Genomic DNA, 19221 nt, shown 5'->3' on the forward strand with positions numbered 1-19221 from the left:
ACTTAAGGCTGAGGACCTGGACTTCTGTCTGTAACCTAGGGGTTGCGCTCTGGCACACAACTGTGTCTGCATTTGACTTGTGATTTTACCATCGTTTTCACCACTGCCTTCTGCTCTACTAAGTTGTATTATCCATCTGAGTTCAAGATCCCTATTATGAGTAGTGGGGAGCCATAAAGGAAAGGGCTGGGGTCATTGACTATAATGACAACCCAATAGAGTATAGGAAGACAATGAATCATGGAACACTACATCAAAAACTAATGAAGTACTGTATGGTGACGAACATAACATAATACAAAAATTAAAAATTTAAAAATTAAAAAAAAAGCATAGGAAGAGAACCCAAGCCATGGCAGTCCTGCCTTGCCTTTCTTTCTATTTGGTTTGCCTTCTCTACCTCCTTCTAGTTCCCCTTAGAGAAAAGACCTCCAGCCTCCAAAATAGAAGTCAGAAGAAACTTCTTTCTCTTCCTTCCCAAACAGGGCTCCTTGTTGGGGTTCAATCTGGATTCCTCTTACTACTTTTCCCCCCAAAAAAGAGCTATTGCTGACCCATTGTCCTCCTGGCAGCTGTTTATTGCCTGTGAGGGAACAGGGACTATCAGTCGCCAGCCCCTCCATCATCAGACTCACCTTGTCTCAACTAATGATTTTTTAAAATTACATATATGGTGCATAATTGCAATAATCCCCACAGACCACTGGCTCTAGCTGTAGTTAATAACTGGTTTGTCAAAGTTTAATGGTCTGAAACAAAGTAGTCTTCAAGCTTGTTACTGAGCTGTCAGTGCAAAAAATCAGAATGATTCATTAGCCAAAAAGCAACATTTTGCTAACAAATCAGCTTTTCTTCCAATTATCCTCTAATGTTGCTCTATCTGACAAACTTGGGTCTGATAATAAAGCTGTGTTAATAATGCATTATTTCTTACACGAAGAATGGCGACATGCAGATTAGCAGCCATCTACCATCTCAGCAAAGAATGATGGTGACAGTTCCATGTGCTGGGCTCAAATTGTAGCCTAAGTCAAGGAAATGGAGTCCTATAGGGGTTCTTCAACAGGCTCAGCTGAATCAGGAGGCAACTGAGTGAGAAAAAGAACTTGCTTTGGAAGAAGCACATTTATATGGAGGCCCGGGAAGGGAGAACCAGTTTGCAACCATCCTTGCTACTTATAAGAATAGCCCAGAAAACTGTGAGCAATCATGCTGAATCCTATGGAGAAAACTGTGTGCAAGAGGTAGTTTCTGACTGAACTTACGTTTGCTTCTGAAAGCATGGGGTATTATTGACCATGAACGCAGCCATCCAGCCCGTATTTATTGAGCTCTTGCTGTGTGCGGTACAGGGATGGGGTATACAAAGATAAAAACAGAGTTAAACACATCACAGTCTCTGTCTTCAGTGATCTCCTTGTCAAGCATTCACGTACTGAAGACATGTGCGGTGGCTAGAGGCTCAGACAACCACTCTCCTTGGGAGCATTGAGGAAGTTTTCACAGAGGGAGGGGTAAGACTGAGCTAGAGGGGAAGGGTTTTTCAGGAAGAGTCAAGAGCAGGAACAAAAACAGAGAGAAATGAAGGAAGATGGTGCCATTGTGGAAAAGCAAGAGGAGCGGAGCATTGAAGGACTAACCAGAAATAAGAGTGGAGACATGGGTTGGGGACCCACTTGTGGGAAACTATGTCAGGCTAAAGAATTTGAATGTTATCCTTTGGGATAGGGGAGCCTACTATGATTTTGAGGCGAGGTTGTGACATACTCAAATCTGTATTGAAAAGAGAGATCTTTGCCGGCAATGTGGAGGCTGACCTGGAGCGAGGAGAAACTGGAGGTTAAGGTGCAACAGTAAGAGCCAAGGAAATATGAGGAAGGCATGAAGGAAGGCAGGAGCACTCATTTATGGATTACTGACAAGAAGGAGAAAGCAGTGTACTGATAACAAGATAGGAGAGGCACTAAGGACTAAATTCTGGAAATGCACTCTTCTTAGGGCTTGTGGGGTAAGAGGACATCGGCAGAGCCATTGGACCTGCATTTCATACTCACCTCAGGTGCGGAAGTGGATGTTAAGTACACATGACATGCTCTGTGGAGAACAGAGACATACCAACTGGAATGAAAGAAGCAAATATCTCTCCGACAACATTGGCCTGTGTCCCATTAGTGGATGTCACCACTCTCTGCTATTAATTCATATTTTTAAAAATCCTTTAACTATCTTATGAATAGCATTATTATGCTATATAATACTATATAATAGTATATTAATAATAATAATATACCATAATAGCATACTATAAAAACGAAATTATACTATCAAAGACTCAATGCATGGAGTTATTATTTAACAAGTATTTAAAACACATCACAGTTTGCATAGGTGTGTTTGGACACTTCTCTAGGAGAAGTTCTGTACTCTGAGGTACTTACTATCTTCCCCACGCCGCTCCCAGCCCTGTTTTCCTGTCTAGTAACCTCCTGCGTCCTCTGTCTGTGCTTCACACTTTAAATAGTTCTCCTTCAGGATGTCTCCATAGCCTTCTTTAATTCCTTCCACCAGTCTGCTCTGTGGCCAATTCTCTTTCAAAACACAGCCCTTTGACCTGGTTCTCCCCTGTTCTAAATGTCATTTATTCCGCAAGGCCTCCAGAATTAATCCAGATTCTCCAGTCAAGCCTCATGGTCTTTCTTGAATCCCAGCTACCATTCTAGTTCTCTTCTGCACTTGTCATGTTTTATCTTACATCACTGACTTTGGTAGATCTTTCAGAGGTCCAGCTGTAAGTCATAAATGCCTTACTCACACTGGCTTCAACAACAGCAACAAAATGATAATTTATTGGCCCAAACAACTGAGAACAAATCAGGGTGGGATTGGATCAAGTGCAGCCTAATTCTAAGGTTCAAAAAACGTTTGGGGGGCTCTGCTCTGTCTCTAACTATTGCTATTTATTGTCTTACTGAAGACAGACTACCTCACCCTTAGCAAGAAGGGTTGGACTTGGGAAGCTCCAGGTTTATATCATTTCAGCAGAGTATTTGTGGAGGATATCGAGCTTTCCTCCTCCCGCACCCCGAGCCTCTCTATGAAAAAGACCCAGAGACTGAATAATCTTGCTTGGCATCTCATGCCCAGCCTTGCCTCTGAGCATGAGTTTCTTGGTCCAGGAGGACCAGAACTGCAGCCAGCACAGAGTAGGAGGAAGCTTCTGGAATGCAGCAATCCTTGACCACTACAAATAGTGGCCACCAAATGCAGCTACACATCAAGAATCACTTGAATTTCTTTCTAAGAATACAGATTTCTTGTCCTATTGCTGACCCACCCACTTAAAATCTTCCCAAGCAAGGCTATTATTTTGTACCTCCTGGACCACAGTAGTTATCAGGTGCTGCTCATCAGGGCCTTCCCTCTGGAAGGCCTTTTTCATCTCCCTCTTAGCCACCTTTTGATTCCTACACAAACTTTAAGGCCTGTCTCAAATCCCATACGCTGTATGAGGACCTCCTGGATTCCCAAAAATGACCTGAGAATAAGAATCGCTTTCTCTGACCTGGTCAAGAATGGCTTTAGGTGAGGTCTGGTTGGGGTCTTGAATGATGATCAGGGTTTTGATGAGTGCAGGGAATGAGGAGAGGCATTTTCCATTCAAATAAAAAGACATAAGCAAAAGTTACAGAGACTTTAAGATACAATGGTTATTTTGCACAGGATGGATAAATAGCTGAAACAGAAGAATCATGTTGTGACATAGTAAAAGAAAGAGATTGATAGTCAGTTTGGCAGCCAGATGGTGGAATGACTTGAACGTCAAATTTTCCAGAATGCCAGAGAGTTCGAGTACGTTGATCTCTTTTCACTTGGGGTAGCCCAGTGAGCCCAAGCACAGAGGGAACCCCTGAACCACCCTCTCCCTGCTACAGCATGCTCGTGGGTCTATCCCAGTACTCAGTAAAGTGTCCTGTGCTTGCCATGATGGGGGAAACATTGTGAAGCACTGAACTAGGCAAAGAGGAACCATTGAAGAATTCTGAAGATGGATTTACATGATGAGAGCAATGTTTTTGGGAAATCAGTTCAAAATCAATGCAGCTCAAATTCAAAATGAGTGTCAGTATCCATTTAATTCCTGTACTGACAACATCACTTTCTTCTGGCTCTAAACTGAAGCCAGATTAGAATTTATAGACTAATTAATGATTAAGAATGAGAGAGAAGAGGGAGATTGATTGGCTCACTCCAAGTGAATAGTTTTTCATCCCCCCTCCCCTAAAAATATAAGTTATTTTGTAGCAACATGACAGGGCATAGGAAAGGTACAGGGAGAAAAGTGAGTTTTATGAATGGGAGACCATCTCATTTCAGACTGTTGATTAGACATCAGCTGGGGAGAAGATGCCCTCTGTTCTCAGCATCTACATGGATTCTGGGGAAAGCAGAGGAAGAAAGTAGTAGAGAAAACAAGCCAGTTTATACGTCTTGCTGAGCTGTGTTTACGTGCAGTGCTGCTAGGACTTTATCTGGAGAGCTATGAATTTCCAGAACATCACCTTTTTAAGCCACGTTTTGAATAGGTTCTGTTTTTTAAATTTTCCGTTTTATCCATCTCTTACATGAGCAATAGAATACTGTCCACGATCTTATGAATTTAACTAATAGAAAGACATATACCTCTGGCATAAATGTCAGTGGATTTTCAAACTGGAACTACTCAAAGTAAATTCCTTCCAACTTCATCAAACCATTAAGTCGGTTCCTTCAAAAGACTTACCCTGGGATGGTATCAATTATTTGTATAATCTTTGACTGGAAAATTATTTGTCAACCCTGGGTTTTTCTTGGACTGGATGAGTCTAAGTTCTTTTCCAGTTTTCAAAAGGTATAAAAGTCTAAGTGTGGATATATAGGCTATAAGACTCCAGAGGTTTAAGAAACCAATTAATTCCGATTGTTAGCTTTGATAGTGCAAAACCAAACCAAGCCAAAACAAAACAAAGGAAAAAAACCCAAAAAACAAAACAAAGACAAAAACATAGTAGGTTCTGTTTTCTTCCAGTCTTGGATTATTATTAATTTAGTCCACCTTTTGGGTAACAAAAAATGAAGCCAAAATATTGGTAAGAGTGTAACAGGTAATTGTGGTAATGGAGTAATAGTAGCTTATGATACTGTATGCCAGGTAGTTCCTAGTGTTCTTTTTTTTTTTTATTTTTGGGGGTAGAAATAATAAATAAGATACATTGCATATCAAAACTTTTAGACTAAGTTCATAGTTAAACATAATTTTATTGTTAATAAAAAGAAAGGATAAAAATAACCAGAGAAGGATATAACTCAAGATATTAAAATATGCAATAAGATTACAACCCTGAAGAAAGATGGAGGAAGCAACAAATATTTTTAAAGCTAAAACTGTGAATTAAAAACAGAGGAAAAATTTAGATAATAATATATTCAATATGTATATATATACACACTAGACACCTACCAAGTTAAATCAAGGAAAAGAAAATATATAAACAATATTAAAATGAGAAAGTAGCTAGAATAAAGAAGAGAATATTAATATGAAACTGTCATGTTCCAATGTATGAAAATAAATTGGAAAATTTCAATGAGATGGCTGACTTTGGAAAAACATAAATGACCAAAATTTACTAGAGAAGTAGAAATTTTGAGTACATCAAAAAATGAGGAAGAAGCTAATAAAAATATTTTTAAAATTGTTTCCAAGAATGTCTCCAAAGCTAGACAATTTGCCAGGGATTTCTTTTTAAAAAAGGAAGATATAATTACAGAGTTACATGAATCGTTTCCATTTTTTTAATTAAAAAAGAGGTATCATTAAGACTAAACTTTTCATTTTAATATGTATAACTCTAATTCAAAAACTTAGGAAAATAGCTCCAAACAGAAACTATCAAGTTCAATTATCAATAAAGATAAAAAATCCTAATGAAAATATGAGTGACCCAGATTGAGCAGTGCACTGAAAGAATGGTCCACCACAGTGAATTTGAGAGGCACAGCTTAGGAACATGAGCCCCTGAATTCAGACTGCCTGCCCACTTACAAGTACTCAAATAGAGTACTTTTTGCATTTCAGGTTCCTCATCTATATAGTGCAACTAATTATAAGAAGACCTACCTCTCAGGGATTTGGACGGGATTAAGTAAGGTAACATAATGACAAGCACTCATCACAGTTCCTGGCACATAATAAGCATTAAGTAGGTATCAGTTATTATTATCATAATGCCAGAAATGCAAAGATTGTATTATATTTGGAAATCTCTGAATATGAAACACATCAACAATGTGTCAAAAAAATTTTAATGGAGTATGTGTAAAGGAAAATATACTTGATAAAAATCAACAAGTATCCTTAATTATTTGTTACTCATTTAAGAACTAGGGAAAAGACCCACTTCATTCATAGAATGAAAATACTTAACCTCTCAGGAAACATTTCACTTAACAGTTAAAGAGTCGAACAGAAGACTTGATTTAGCACAAAGTATTATTTAACATGATAAAAATATGAAACATACAGAAGAGATACAATTACTGAAAAAGAAGAGAAATATGTTTTTTTGCACAAGAGAGTGTTATCTCCTAGGAGGGGGGAGGATGGATGAGAGAGGAACAAAGGAAATGGACTGAGATACATTTAGAAAGAAAATAATGCAAATACACTGATCAGTATAAAATGAATATGCAAAATGGAAAACATTCCAGAATACCAAAAGTAACCACCTAGAAAAGAGGACGTGCAAAAAGGAAGACCCCACTCACCTCTGGAAAGAATAAACCAAACACATCTAAATAACCCTGGCAAGAAATAGTCTGCCCCTGTATTAAAACAAATAACTAACATCACAAAACAAATGAGAGATGTAGAGTATTTGGATAAATGGAGAAACATACCATATTCCTAGAGGAGAAAACAGTATTTTAAAAAGATTTGTGTTTCCAAATTAACTTACATACCAGTAAAATCATAATCTGATTTTGGAGAGAACTGAACACAATGGTTCTCATGTATTAGAATAATAAACAGAAATAAATGCATTTTTCCTTTTTTCTGTTAAACAAGGAATAATGAGGAAAGAACAACAGATATTGTAACATATAAATCTATGTTAATTAAATATGTTACTAGTAACAGAGAAGAACAATACAGATCAGTGCAACACCTTAGAACCAAACCCTTATTCTTTTATAAAATATTGATAAATGATTAAAGAAACATCAAAAATCAATGGAAGGAATAATTAATTATTCCAGAAATAATGCTGAAAACTGTTAGTTATTTAGGAAAAGAAATTTTAGCCCTTAGAGCATATCTAATCCCACACTGATTTAAAATTAAATGCAAAAAATTGAACAACAAAATGATATTTATCTTCTCAGTAGATAGGGACCAAAGCACTAAAATAGTGAAAGAGCAATAAAAGAAGTTAGCTCAAAATGGAATGTTTGGTACAATTACATATATAAAATTTAAAACTTTTCTACATCAAACCAAAAATTAAAAAGTAAACAATAAACTAAGTACTTATAACAAATATAAAAAGTTCAATATCCTAACTATATAAAGAGCTCCCAGAGATCAATATAGAACATTATAAATTATCTAAAAAACAAATGAGCAGGAGACATTAAGAGGCAAGCAGGAAATGCATCAACAAAGGGAAATATAGATTACTAATAAGCATGCAAAAATATTCTAACAGTAACAAAAAAATGAATAATAAAATAAAGCATATTAACCTATACATTAACAAAGATTTTTAAAAGATTAAAATAAGTTCTGGTAAAGATTTGGAGAATTATTCTTACATACAGCAGGCAGACATATGAATTGTTTTAAGCTTTCTGGATAGCAGTTTGGCAATGTGCATCAAGAAGTAATAAAAATATTTATGTCCTTCAATCAATTTTCCCACTGTTAGGAATCTCTTTCAAGGGATTAACCAGAGAGGCAGGGAGACTTTTATTCATGAGTTTTCACTGCAGCATTGTCCATAGCAGGAAAAACAACAACTCCCTAAATTTCTAACAATAGGGAGATGGTTATGTAAATCACAGTGGAGCATATTATAGAATATTATTCAGGCATAAAAATGTTTTTGAAGAGTATTTGATGGCATGGTCAAAAGCATTCAGTATGCTCTCAGTTATGTTAAAAAAAACTGAGTTATGAATAGAAAAATATATTGTACAAAAATACTCCACAATGTTATTAGAGGTTATTACTCAAATGTGCGACGGTGATGAATTTTATTTTGTTTCCTAATATTTTCCACCTTATCTATAATGAGCATATTGTTACTCAGTACTTACAAAAAATATGAAATCTTTCTTTCAAAGGAGAACGTCTATAACCCTCCTTCAGTGATGTGGGGTTTTGTTTGCTTGTTTAATCAGAGAAGTCTCTTTTAAGTAATACTCACCCACAACCTCTGCAATCATGAAAACGAAGCATATTCCCGAAGCAGCACAGAGTTTCCACTTGGCATAGACTTGCTCATTTGCTCTGTTCTCTGTGGCCTTGGAGTTGTTGTGGCAGTGATAGATGGCTCCTGACTCCAGCTCCTCTGGCTTCTCTCCAGGACACTGATCTTTATTCAAGGATTTCTGCTGGAGTTCCACACTGGATGAGTTTGATAGAAGCAAGAAGTGAACATGGTTGCAAATACCTCACTGACAGCCCTGCCCATTCTCAGAACTGATATTAGGACATCTGCTAACTAGCTGGGAAGTTGCTGTTCACAGCTCCTTCCACAAAAAATATCAAGTGTAAGGAACAAGTAAGAAATTTCCTTCTGAATTCTCAACTACTAAAGGTTTTGCTTTTATTCTTATTCAGTCTCTACCAGCAGTGATTAAGAGATGTCAAAGGAACAGGAGAAGGGAAGCAGATACACTTTGATGCATTTCCTTCCAAATTACTGCACTTTGAAAAGATTTTGGACCCTGTGTTACAAATTTAAAGGGGGGGGGGAGGCAGGGCAATGTTGGATATGTGCGTAGGAGTCAGCTTGATGATTCAAATACTCAATATTAAATGCCAAAACTCTTCCTTTCTTCTCCACAGCAACACTGTTAATAGATCATAGCACTTTCTCCTGCTGAGTCCATGTGGACTCTCAGAAACCTTAACACAGCTTTGCAGACGATCTGTCTCAATCTATCAAAGCTGTATTGGGAGTCAAACTTACTTACACTTCCTGAAGCAGGCAGTACCTATCAGTTCCTCTCAAATGTAGAGCATTATTTAGAGCCATGTATACGGCTCTAGAATTTCATAGATAAAAAGATTGTAGGTAACAGTCAGTCCAATGCCATAGTTTCTTAGCGGAAGTAATCAAGGTTCAGAGAGGTTAAGTAATTGCCTGAGACCAAATAACCAGGAAACAGTGGAACTGGGATTCTAAACCTAGTGTTTTTTCCGCTGGGCTCCACCCCACCTCCCTACCTAAACTTCGGTACACCTGAAACCAATCTCTACTGATGCCAATATCAATGTCCATGGATCTTGAGCTGATCAGACTTTCATTTTTTAAATAAACTTATTAGAAGACATTAATAAGATTCTTAGAATTAGGAACTTAGCATTCATGACTTTGAAGGGTATAAGAAGAAAAATAAATTCACCTCCAATGAAGAGCTAGTTCATTTGTCTCATCCCCATCTGGAATTAAAGGTCTGAAGGTTTTGGTTTAGATGATGGTAATTATTATGACCCTACTTATCATTATATTTGGGTTTTTCCTGAATAAACTAAAGTATATATTCATTACAAAAAATCTAGAATTACAGAAAAGCACAAAGAAAAGGGAAAAATCACTGGTAACCTTACCTCCAAAAGACAGCTGTTACTGATATTTTGTCATTTAGCTTTGTAATATATAAACACACTTTCTTTACATAATCAGAGTCCATAATTAATTAGGGTGTTTTTGGTTACAAGTACTGAAAACAAAGCTCATGCTATTAAATGGGAATTATTGGTTCTGCAACTGAAAGCATCTAGATGTATCAGGCTTTAACCTGATTTAGGAAGACACCAGAGGCATCGCTCTGCATTCTCAAGTACATTTTAACCGCATGCTGGTTTTCCTCATGGTAGTGGAATGGTTGCCCAAGGTAATCACAGTTGTGCACCTGCCTTTTCTTATACAGGCAGAGAGAGTGTCCATTCTCAACTCCTAAACAAGGGTCCTGAGTTGTATGCTGATTTGGCCAAATGAGAACCAACCTTTATAGCCAGAGGAATATGGATGGGCTAATTGGCTTAGACCTTCTTATAATCAGAATGGCTAAACCCTACCATGCTGACTCCTGGAGCTGAGATTGGGGTAGATGCTACCCAAATCATATGGCTGCAACTCTGTGGAGAAGGGCTGGAATGGCTTATGGATGAAATGACAGTGTCACCATAGGATCCTACCAAAGATACAGCTTTGGAACCTGATTCTTAGCTATATGTATTGTTGACATTTTCTCAATTTATTAAATACTCTACACTATTATTTTAACATATAGAGAGCACTGTATTTAATATAAATATGTCATAAATAATGAACTGATTTCCTATTATTAAACAATTTATTCTTTTCCAATTATTTGCTCATATAAATGGGGCTGTTGATCTTTATAGTTAATCTTTACTCAGTATATTATTATCTTCTTAAAATGTAACCCTAAAAGGGGAATTGTCTGGTCAAGAGGTATCTACATTTTTAAGGATTTTGTATATATCACCAAATTGACTTTGGAATGTTTGTACTGCTGATATTAATAACACTCAGGATTTTGAACAGTTCCAACAGTTCTAAATAATCTCCTTGGCTGGAATGGGAACCATTTGGCAATAAGCACATAGAATATTTGTATCTATACATTTTTACCTTTGTGATGTGATACATACCCTGATAATAAAAAATATATCATGTAGCACTGTGGATCACCAATGGCCATCAACTCAGAGGAGCCTGAGAACTAAAAATATAGCATGATGGAGGTTTCCTCTTCCTTTGTGCTGAGAAGGCAACATGAGCAAGACAGGGTCACCGATCATTCTGGCACTGTTCATATGGCCACTGATTTGCTGAAGTCATATGAAGCTTTGCTTTATTTTATACTTTTCATGAATCTTGTGGCCAAAGAAAACCAGGTGGTAAGTGACCAGGAGAAAGAACTTATTCTGGAGCAGTGCAGAAGTCAAAGGCAGGAATCCTACTAAGGGCACAGCCTCCAGGGCAATGCCACAAGAAGAAAAGTGCAAGAAACCTGGCCAATTTTTACCTTTAAATACTGCTTTATTGTCCTAGACTCTAAGACTAACCAATATGGATATACTTTGAGCTGAGATTGCTCCTTGAAATACTAAGCAGGAGATCCAAAGGTGGGCTTCAGAGGCTCCATTGAAACTGCATGCAATGTGTTCATATATGTGTTTGTGTGTGTGTTATGGGGGGATGCAAGAACCCACAGTCTTCACTGGGCTCCTAAAAGTGTCTGTAATCCCCCCAAAACTTAAAACCAAAATTAAAGTACATTTCTCTTTACCTCATTAGAGCAAAGTGGTCTGGGTACCTATAGATGCAGAAGAGGCTCTTAATCTAAAAAATGATGTGAATCCTGAGAATTTTAAGAAGGTTCTAAAAAGCAAATGCTATGATGCATCAAAAAATGAATTATGAATAAATCTCCATAGATTCCCATGAATTCAAAGATGGTTGAAGTTCTGAAGAATAGGCATAATAAGCCAGAGCAGAGGAAGTTACTGTAGCATCAAAGAAAAAAAGGGGGAATAACAGGAGAAATAGGGAAATACTCAAAAATTTTCTTGCAATAGCCTACAACTTTGAGTTTATTTCTTAAAATACTAATTAGAGAATGGAGCTTTGTTTTGTGATCTTGGAGAAGTTTTTTTTTTTTTTCTTTTGTATTTTATTTTTGTTTGATGGTAGAAGTTAAACCCCTTTGTTTCTGTGTCTCTAAAGTAGAGCTGGTAAAACATTCACCCTCTTATTTCATATGTTGACTACATAAAATCACTTCTATTTTGCGCTTTCACATCACTTCTCTCAAGAACCTCAAATCACTATTCCTATGAGAAGAGGAGATGAAAGCTTAGGTCCCACTATGCATATCCAATACCTCAGGTATTCATTCATTCAAATCTGTACTGCATCCCTGCAATGTGCCTACACTTTCAGAGATGCTAATTGATCCATGGTATTTATGACTAAGTTCCTGACCTCAGAAGCTTATATATTAGCAGGGGGAGACAAATAGTAAGCCAGCCGATAGTCACAGAGGCTGTGTAGTATGATCATCAGTGATCAGGGAGTGAAGGTGGGACTACTTCAAACAGAGTGGAAATGGAAGGCACCTTTGTAGAGGTATCTCTACAGTGAGTTAAAGGATAATGGGAGTAGACCTACATGAAAGAGAAACATCACAAGTGGAGGGTATTGCTGGTGCAAAGGCACAAAGACAAGAAAGAGCTTATCCTGTCAAAAGCTTGCCTTGACAGAAAGGGAACTACGTAGGTGGCCACTGTGGGATGAAGAAAGTGATATTGGATGACATCAGAGAAGTAGGCAGAAGTTAGATCATGCAGAACTCTGTGAACCATTAAAAAGGGTTTCCTTTTCTTCAAAGTCTGAAAGAAGGAAGTTGGAAAGTTTTAAGCGGGGAAGTAGCATAATGTGGTTCACATTTCTAAAATGCTCACTTCGGGTGATGCTTGGAAGGCTTGAGCATAAAGAGACAAAACATGGAGACCATTTAGGAGGTCGCTGAAACAGAAATGCTGGCAAATTGGACCAGTGCAGTGACAAGGAAAAGGGGAAGAAGTAGCCATATTCGAGGGATGTTTGGGAGGTAGCATTAATGGGATTTACTAACCAATAGCATTATTTAGAGGGGAAGAGGGAAGGGTGGGACCCGAGGATTCCTCATGGATTTCTGGTTACAACAGCTAGGTGAAGATCATGCCAGTTTCCGAAATGGGCTGAGTAGATGACAGTACAGGGAGGAAGCTGAGAATTTGGGCTCTGACATCCCATTGCTAGGTCAAATCCCAGCTTTACCACTCAGTAATTGTATGACTGTAAGAAAACAACTTAACCTCTCTGTGCCTCAATTTCCTCACCTGCAAAATGGGGATAATGATAACACCTCTCTCACAGGGTAGCTTTGAGATTTTATCTAATTCATATGAACACGTCAGAGTGTGTTTGGAACAAGATAAATACACACAAAAAATGCGAATTTTTAAGTTAGTCTACCATTTTCACATTACATGATTATCATTGTTCTTCAGAAACAATAAAATAAGTTGTACTGTGAAATAACTTAAAGCTAGGGGCACCTGGGTGGCTCAGGCAGTTAAGCATGGGACTCTTGGTGTTGGCCTCTTGGTTTCTTACTCAGGTCATGATCTCGTGGTCCTGGGATCGAGCCCCAGTAGGGCTCTGCTATGTTGAAATGGTGACAATGGGCATCCTTGTCTTGTTCCTGATGTTAAGGGAAAGCTTTCAGGCCTTTACCACTAAGATTAATGTTAGCTTCATGTTTTCCATAGAAAATTTTTTATCAGGTTGAAAAAGTTCCCTTCTATTTCTTGTTTGGTGAATGTCACCATAATGCTGTTGTTTTGTTGAATGCTTTTTCTGCATCTAATGAGATAATCATATGGTGGGTTTTGTCCTTTATTTTATTAATGTGGTGTATTCCTTTGATTGTATTTCAAATGTTAAATCAAGTATGCATTACTGGGATAAATCTGACTTCACCATAGTTCATAATTTTTTTTTTTTTGTCTTGCTGTGTTCAGTTTGTTAGTATTGGGTGGAGGGATTTTTGAATCTGTATATATAAGGCATATTGACTTATAGTTTTATTTTCTTGTGATATCTTCTTATTTGGCTATCAGTGGAATATTAAAATATAGGATGAGTTGAAAAATGTTCATTCCTTTTTATTTTTTGGAAAAGTTTGTGAAGAATTGGTATTAATTCTACTTTATATGTTTGGTAAAAACCACCAGTGAAGACATCTGGGTTTGGGATTTTCTTTGCATGAAGTTTCCTTAGTACTATTATTATAGATCCACTCAGATTTTCTGTTTTCTCTTGAGTTAGTTTGGTAGTTTGTATCTTCCTATAACTTTAACATTTCATCTAATATTATATAATATATAATATAATAATATTATATAATATTATTATATATAATATATATTATATATTATGTATGCAATTTATCTTTAAATCAGTTAAGAGAAGAAAGGAGAGTAAATATGCTGTCTTTTTAAATTACCTTTACCTTTACTGATGCTGTTTGGTTTTTGTGTCTTGATTCAAGTTAATGTCTGGTGTCATTTATTTTCAGCCTGAAAATTTTCCTTTGCTAGTTCTTGAAAAGTGAGTCTGCTAGCAAAATTTTCTCAGTTTTTGCTCACCTGGGAATGTCTTCATTTCACCTTCATTTTAGAAGATAGTTTTGCTGGATATAAGATGATTGGTTGACAGTTCTTTTTTTTTCTTTTAGCTCTTTGAATATGTCATTCCACTGCCTTCCAGGTCCTTTTATTCTGCTAGAAGTCAGACTGTAATCTTACTGAGATGCTCTTGAACATGATGAATCTTTTTCTCTCTTGATGCTTTCAAGATTTTTTTCTGTGTGTTTTGCTTTCAGTATTTTCACTTTGATATGTCAGTGAAGTAGATCTGTTTTCCTTGATTCTTCTTAGAGTCTGTTGACCCACTGTAGATGTGTAGATTAATATTGTCACCAAATTTTGGAAAATTCTAACCATTATTTCTTTGAATATTTCTCTCCTCCTTTTTCTCCTCTCCTTCTGGTACTCCCATTACGTGTGTGTTAGGACATTTAATGATGTGCCACATTTCTTTGAGGTTCTGTTACTTTTTCCTCACTTTTTCCCCTGTGTTCTTTATGTTGCATATCTGTTGATCTATCTTCAAGTTCACTGATTCTTCTGTCAGTTCATATCTACTGCTGAGCCCCTTTAACAAATTTTTTAATTCTACTTAATGTACTTTCAACTTCAGAATTTCTATTTATCTCTTTTTTATACAATTTCTATCTCTTTACTGACATTATTTGATGAGACTGCCATCATACCTCTCTTTAATTTTTTTAAACATGATTTCATTTAAGTCTTTAATCATATTTATAATGACTACTCTGAAATCTCTGAATGCTAAGTCCAACACCTGGGCTCTTTTAAAGGCAGTTTCTATTACCTGCTCTTTTTACTAGGTATGGGTTATTTTTTGCTGTTTCTTTGCAGGTCTTATATTTAGCCTAAAATTGGATGTTTTAGATAATACATGGTAACAGTTCTGAATACTGATCCCCTATGGGCCTGTTGTTGCTGATGTTTACTTGTTTGCTCTATTATTTGTTTGGGAATGGCTTGTCTAATTAAGTGGAATCTCTTTCCTCTGATGTCCCCTACATGTGCAACTTCTGTTATTATTCCCAAGAGGGTGAAGCCTTAGCATACACAGAATCATCTTTACCTCCTCCACCCCAGCCCAGGGATGCTTAATCATGTTTGCTTTGATTGTCTCTTTCCATGGTCTCACTGTTAGGCTTCTGGCTGTTCTGCGTAAATGGGTATCACATCCAACTATTGACCTATTTAATCACTTATTGATTACTCTACTGTCTTCAACAGTGCCCTAAGGCATAAATTGCTCCACAATCTGATCCAATTAAAGCTGGACCTTGTGTTAGTCTGCTCAAGCTGCTATAACAAAATATCACAGACTGGGTAACTTAAACAACAGAAATTTATTTTCTCATGGTTCTGGAGGCTGAATGTTCATGATTAAGATGCTGGAAAATTCAGTTTCTGGCAAAAGCTCTCTTCCTGGTCTATAGATGGCTGCTTTTCTATATCCTCACACGGTGGAGAGAGATCTCTGGTGTCTCTTCCTCTTCTATGGGGACACCAGTTCTGCCATATCAGGGCTCCATCCTGATGACTTCATTTAACCTTAATCACCTTTTTTAAAGGTCCTATCTCCAGCACAGTCACATAAGAGTTTGGGCTTCCAAATATGAATTTGGGAGGGGGGGACACAAATATTCAGTCCATAGCAGGTTTCTTTAAGGGGGAAATATTAGAGGTCATGGGAAGAAGAATGAAGACTAACCAAAAGCTGGTACAAAGCCCCCAGACATGTGAGTAAAGCCATCTTGGAACTTTTGGCACAGCCCGGACACCAGCAGAATGCACCCCCATGAACAAACCTCACTGACCCAAGAATTGTGAATAATAAAATGACTGCTGTTTAAGCTACTACATTCCAAGACTAGTTTGTAGCCCAGCAGTAGATAAATGAAATACTCCTTTCGTGGAATTAGAGAATAAAGATTCCTTCAGGTTAAGTTTCTCAATAGCTAGTAACAATTTAAATTGAAAGCTGATTATAAGTAGAAAGAGAGAAGGAAGGAGAAAAGAGAAGGACTATCAGAGGGCAAAGTTGTCTGGGAAATAGAGAAAGAAGAAAACCCATGAGAAAGGAGATCGGAGAAGATGATAAAAGGAAGCAAATAAGTGAGGAAATCAAGGTCCATGTGACCTCAGGGAGAAATAGATTAAGGATTCAGGAGGCCACAAGGTGAAAGTGTGTGTGCAGGAGATGTGGAAGAGGAGTAAGCAGGCGCTAAATTCATGAACAGGAGGCATGGGTTCGGATCCCAACTCTGCCATAATCAGACAGCTGACCTTAAGAAAGGCACTTCTCTTTGGCATTCAGGTTCCTAACTGGTGAAATGAGGGATCAGCATAAATCATCTCTCCAAGATTTAACTGTTTTTATATGAAAAGAAAATAAAAATGAGTTTGATAGTTTCTATAATCACCATATCCTGAAAACCATACCCATTTAGGAAGTGAAAGAGACCTGTAACTCTGTATGGTTAGCTTTATTTGTATAACAGAGTTAATGGTCTATTTTAAGGAGAAGGGAAATAGTGTTATTTTAATAATGTAGAGATGCTCTATTAATAGTGTCTATAGTAAAAACAATTCTTTGTCTAAAATTTCTGCCTGACCTAACATGAGGTTTTGTTATTTATGGTCTTAATAAATCACATCTAATATTATTTTCTAAGAAAAATAATTGTTATAATGTGAGATAATAGATGTGCTAGATTCTATCATATATTTTTTAAGCAAAATTATAAAGATCCTATTAAAAATGTCCCTTTACAGTTGTTCGAACATTTGATGCTATCAAACACAATATTGCTACTTTTTAGAATATGAATTTGGTTCCATGAAACAAACATTACACATACTATTAATGGGTATGTGTTCTCTTAAGCTCTGCTCCTACATGAAATCATTTCAGATTTCCATTCATTCATCTGTACATACTAAGGATGTTTCTCTTTGTTCCTCATTCAGACTAAATTCCCCAAACACACCAAACTCTTATTCTTATATGTCTCTGTTTTTACCAGGCAATTATCTCAGTCTGGAAAATGTCCCCAACCTGTATTTTCTATGGAATTTTCCTAACCTTGCTCTAACTCCTTTTCATTTTTCACTTCTTACTCTATCACTTCTGAAATCCTTTCTCTGACCCCTAAAGTCTAGCTAAGGCTTAAGTTCCTTTGAGATCTTCTCATTAAACACCTCCAGAATGACACTTCTATGCTATTTTGTAATTGCCTATTTTCTGTGTGCATTCCACATTAGACTCAAAGTTTCAAGAGGACAGAGATCTGAAAGTAGGCATGTATTCTTCCTGTTATATATCCGAATGTGTTCAATCAATAGTAGTTCAATAAGGGGAAGATGAATGAATGTGATACTGTGCATGTAGTACTGTGGAGATAGTAAACGGACTAGAACTATGTAGCACATTAAACTCAGCTATATTCATTATAGTTGTGTACATTTGACTATGGTATTTTATGATTAAGAAAACAGCAGTTGTTTTAAAGATAAATGTAACCCCAATTCTGTCACAATCTTGAAAAGCCTTAATTTTTTTCTAAATATAATTTAGTAAAATGTACTTAGAACTTTAAAAATGGGAATAATTGAGGAAAAGAAAGGTAAAAAGATTAGATCATATATGCCTGTTTTCTGGAAGATAAACTACAGATGAAAAATATATTAATAAAATGTATCCTTTGTGCACTTAGGATATTTAAGGAATCAAATCCTGTATTTTTCAGGATATGAATTATACAGGTCAGTCAACAGCTTATCAGATTTTACAAAATGGCCCTGAGTTGCACAGCAAAAGTTTCAAATTTTGAAGAAGTAGGATCTAAGGATTTATTGAATAGTCAAGGCACAGAAAGTTGTGAAGCAGAAACAGATACCTGTTACCTGTCTAGGGTGAAGGCATACATCTTGGTGGCTCTGTCATTCACAAGGTAAGTTCTTTCAAGAAACTCCATGGTGGTCAGGATGAGAGCTTCTGCTGTTGTTTGTGGTTGTTGTGACTTCTGCTGTTTACCTCACTGCTCAGTTTGGGAAGCAAAGCAGCATTACAATCATTCACATACTTTCCAAAGAAAAAAATAAAAAGGCTTCTGTGATTTAGAATAACAAGCCTCCTACATCAAGGTTCTTGGTAGGTCTGCTAAAATTACAGCCTCCTCGGACAATCACCTGGTCTCATTCTCTCATCCACAGAAACTCCTTTCCTACAGACACCTGCAGGAAGGATCAGGTGAAGCGAGAGAGAGAGAGAGAGAGAGAGAGAGAGAGAGAGAGAGAGGAGAGAGACTGTGTGTGTGTGTGTGTGTGTGTGTGTGTGTGTGTGTGTGCTTCCGATGCTATCTGATTCCACTGTTTCCTGGGAGGTGGAGGACTCAAGGGTTTCCTGCTAATTGCTGATGTAGATGTTTGGTCTTCAGAACACACCTGGGTGAGCTGCAGACATCCTTCTGGGCACTAGTCTCATGATTTCCCTTTCTTTTCCTTTCCTTTTTTTTGTGGGGGGGAATCTCTCTCTCAACCTAAAAACATTTCTCCTGAGAGTTAGTTCTAAGATGACTTCTAAGTACTGTCAAGATTTACTTTCTCCTCTCCCAGGGCCATTTTGGGATTTCACTGCTGAAGGGAGGACATGGGTCATTAGTTGCTGAAGTCTGTAATCTGAAACAGTTCCTGGTATGGCAGCTTTGAAGCCC

General features: G+C 37.1%; 1 protein-coding gene across 1 annotated transcript in view; it reads right to left on the bottom strand.

Annotated features, from left to right (window-relative positions):
- Window positions 1-18483, bottom strand: part of SLC30A8 (solute carrier family 30 member 8) — a 32806-nt gene extending 14323 nt beyond the window's left edge. The window contains exons 1-2 of the mRNA XM_028122507.1: window positions 18413-18483; window positions 8466-8665 (exon numbers count right to left, since the gene is read on the bottom strand). Coding sequence (XP_027978308.1) covers window positions 8466-8665; window positions 18413-18483 — 271 coding nt within the window. The remainder of the gene's footprint in view (window positions 1-8465; window positions 8666-18412) is intronic.
- Between the last annotated feature and the right edge of the window lie 738 nt (window positions 18484-19221).

The sequence above is a fragment of the Eumetopias jubatus genome, unplaced genomic scaffold, assembly GCF_037043125.1.
Source record: "Eumetopias jubatus isolate StellerSeaLion01/CBP00866 unplaced genomic scaffold, mEumJub1_p1.0 scaffold_4, whole genome shotgun sequence".
Classification (NCBI taxonomy): Eukaryota; Metazoa; Chordata; class Mammalia; order Carnivora; family Otariidae; genus Eumetopias; species Eumetopias jubatus.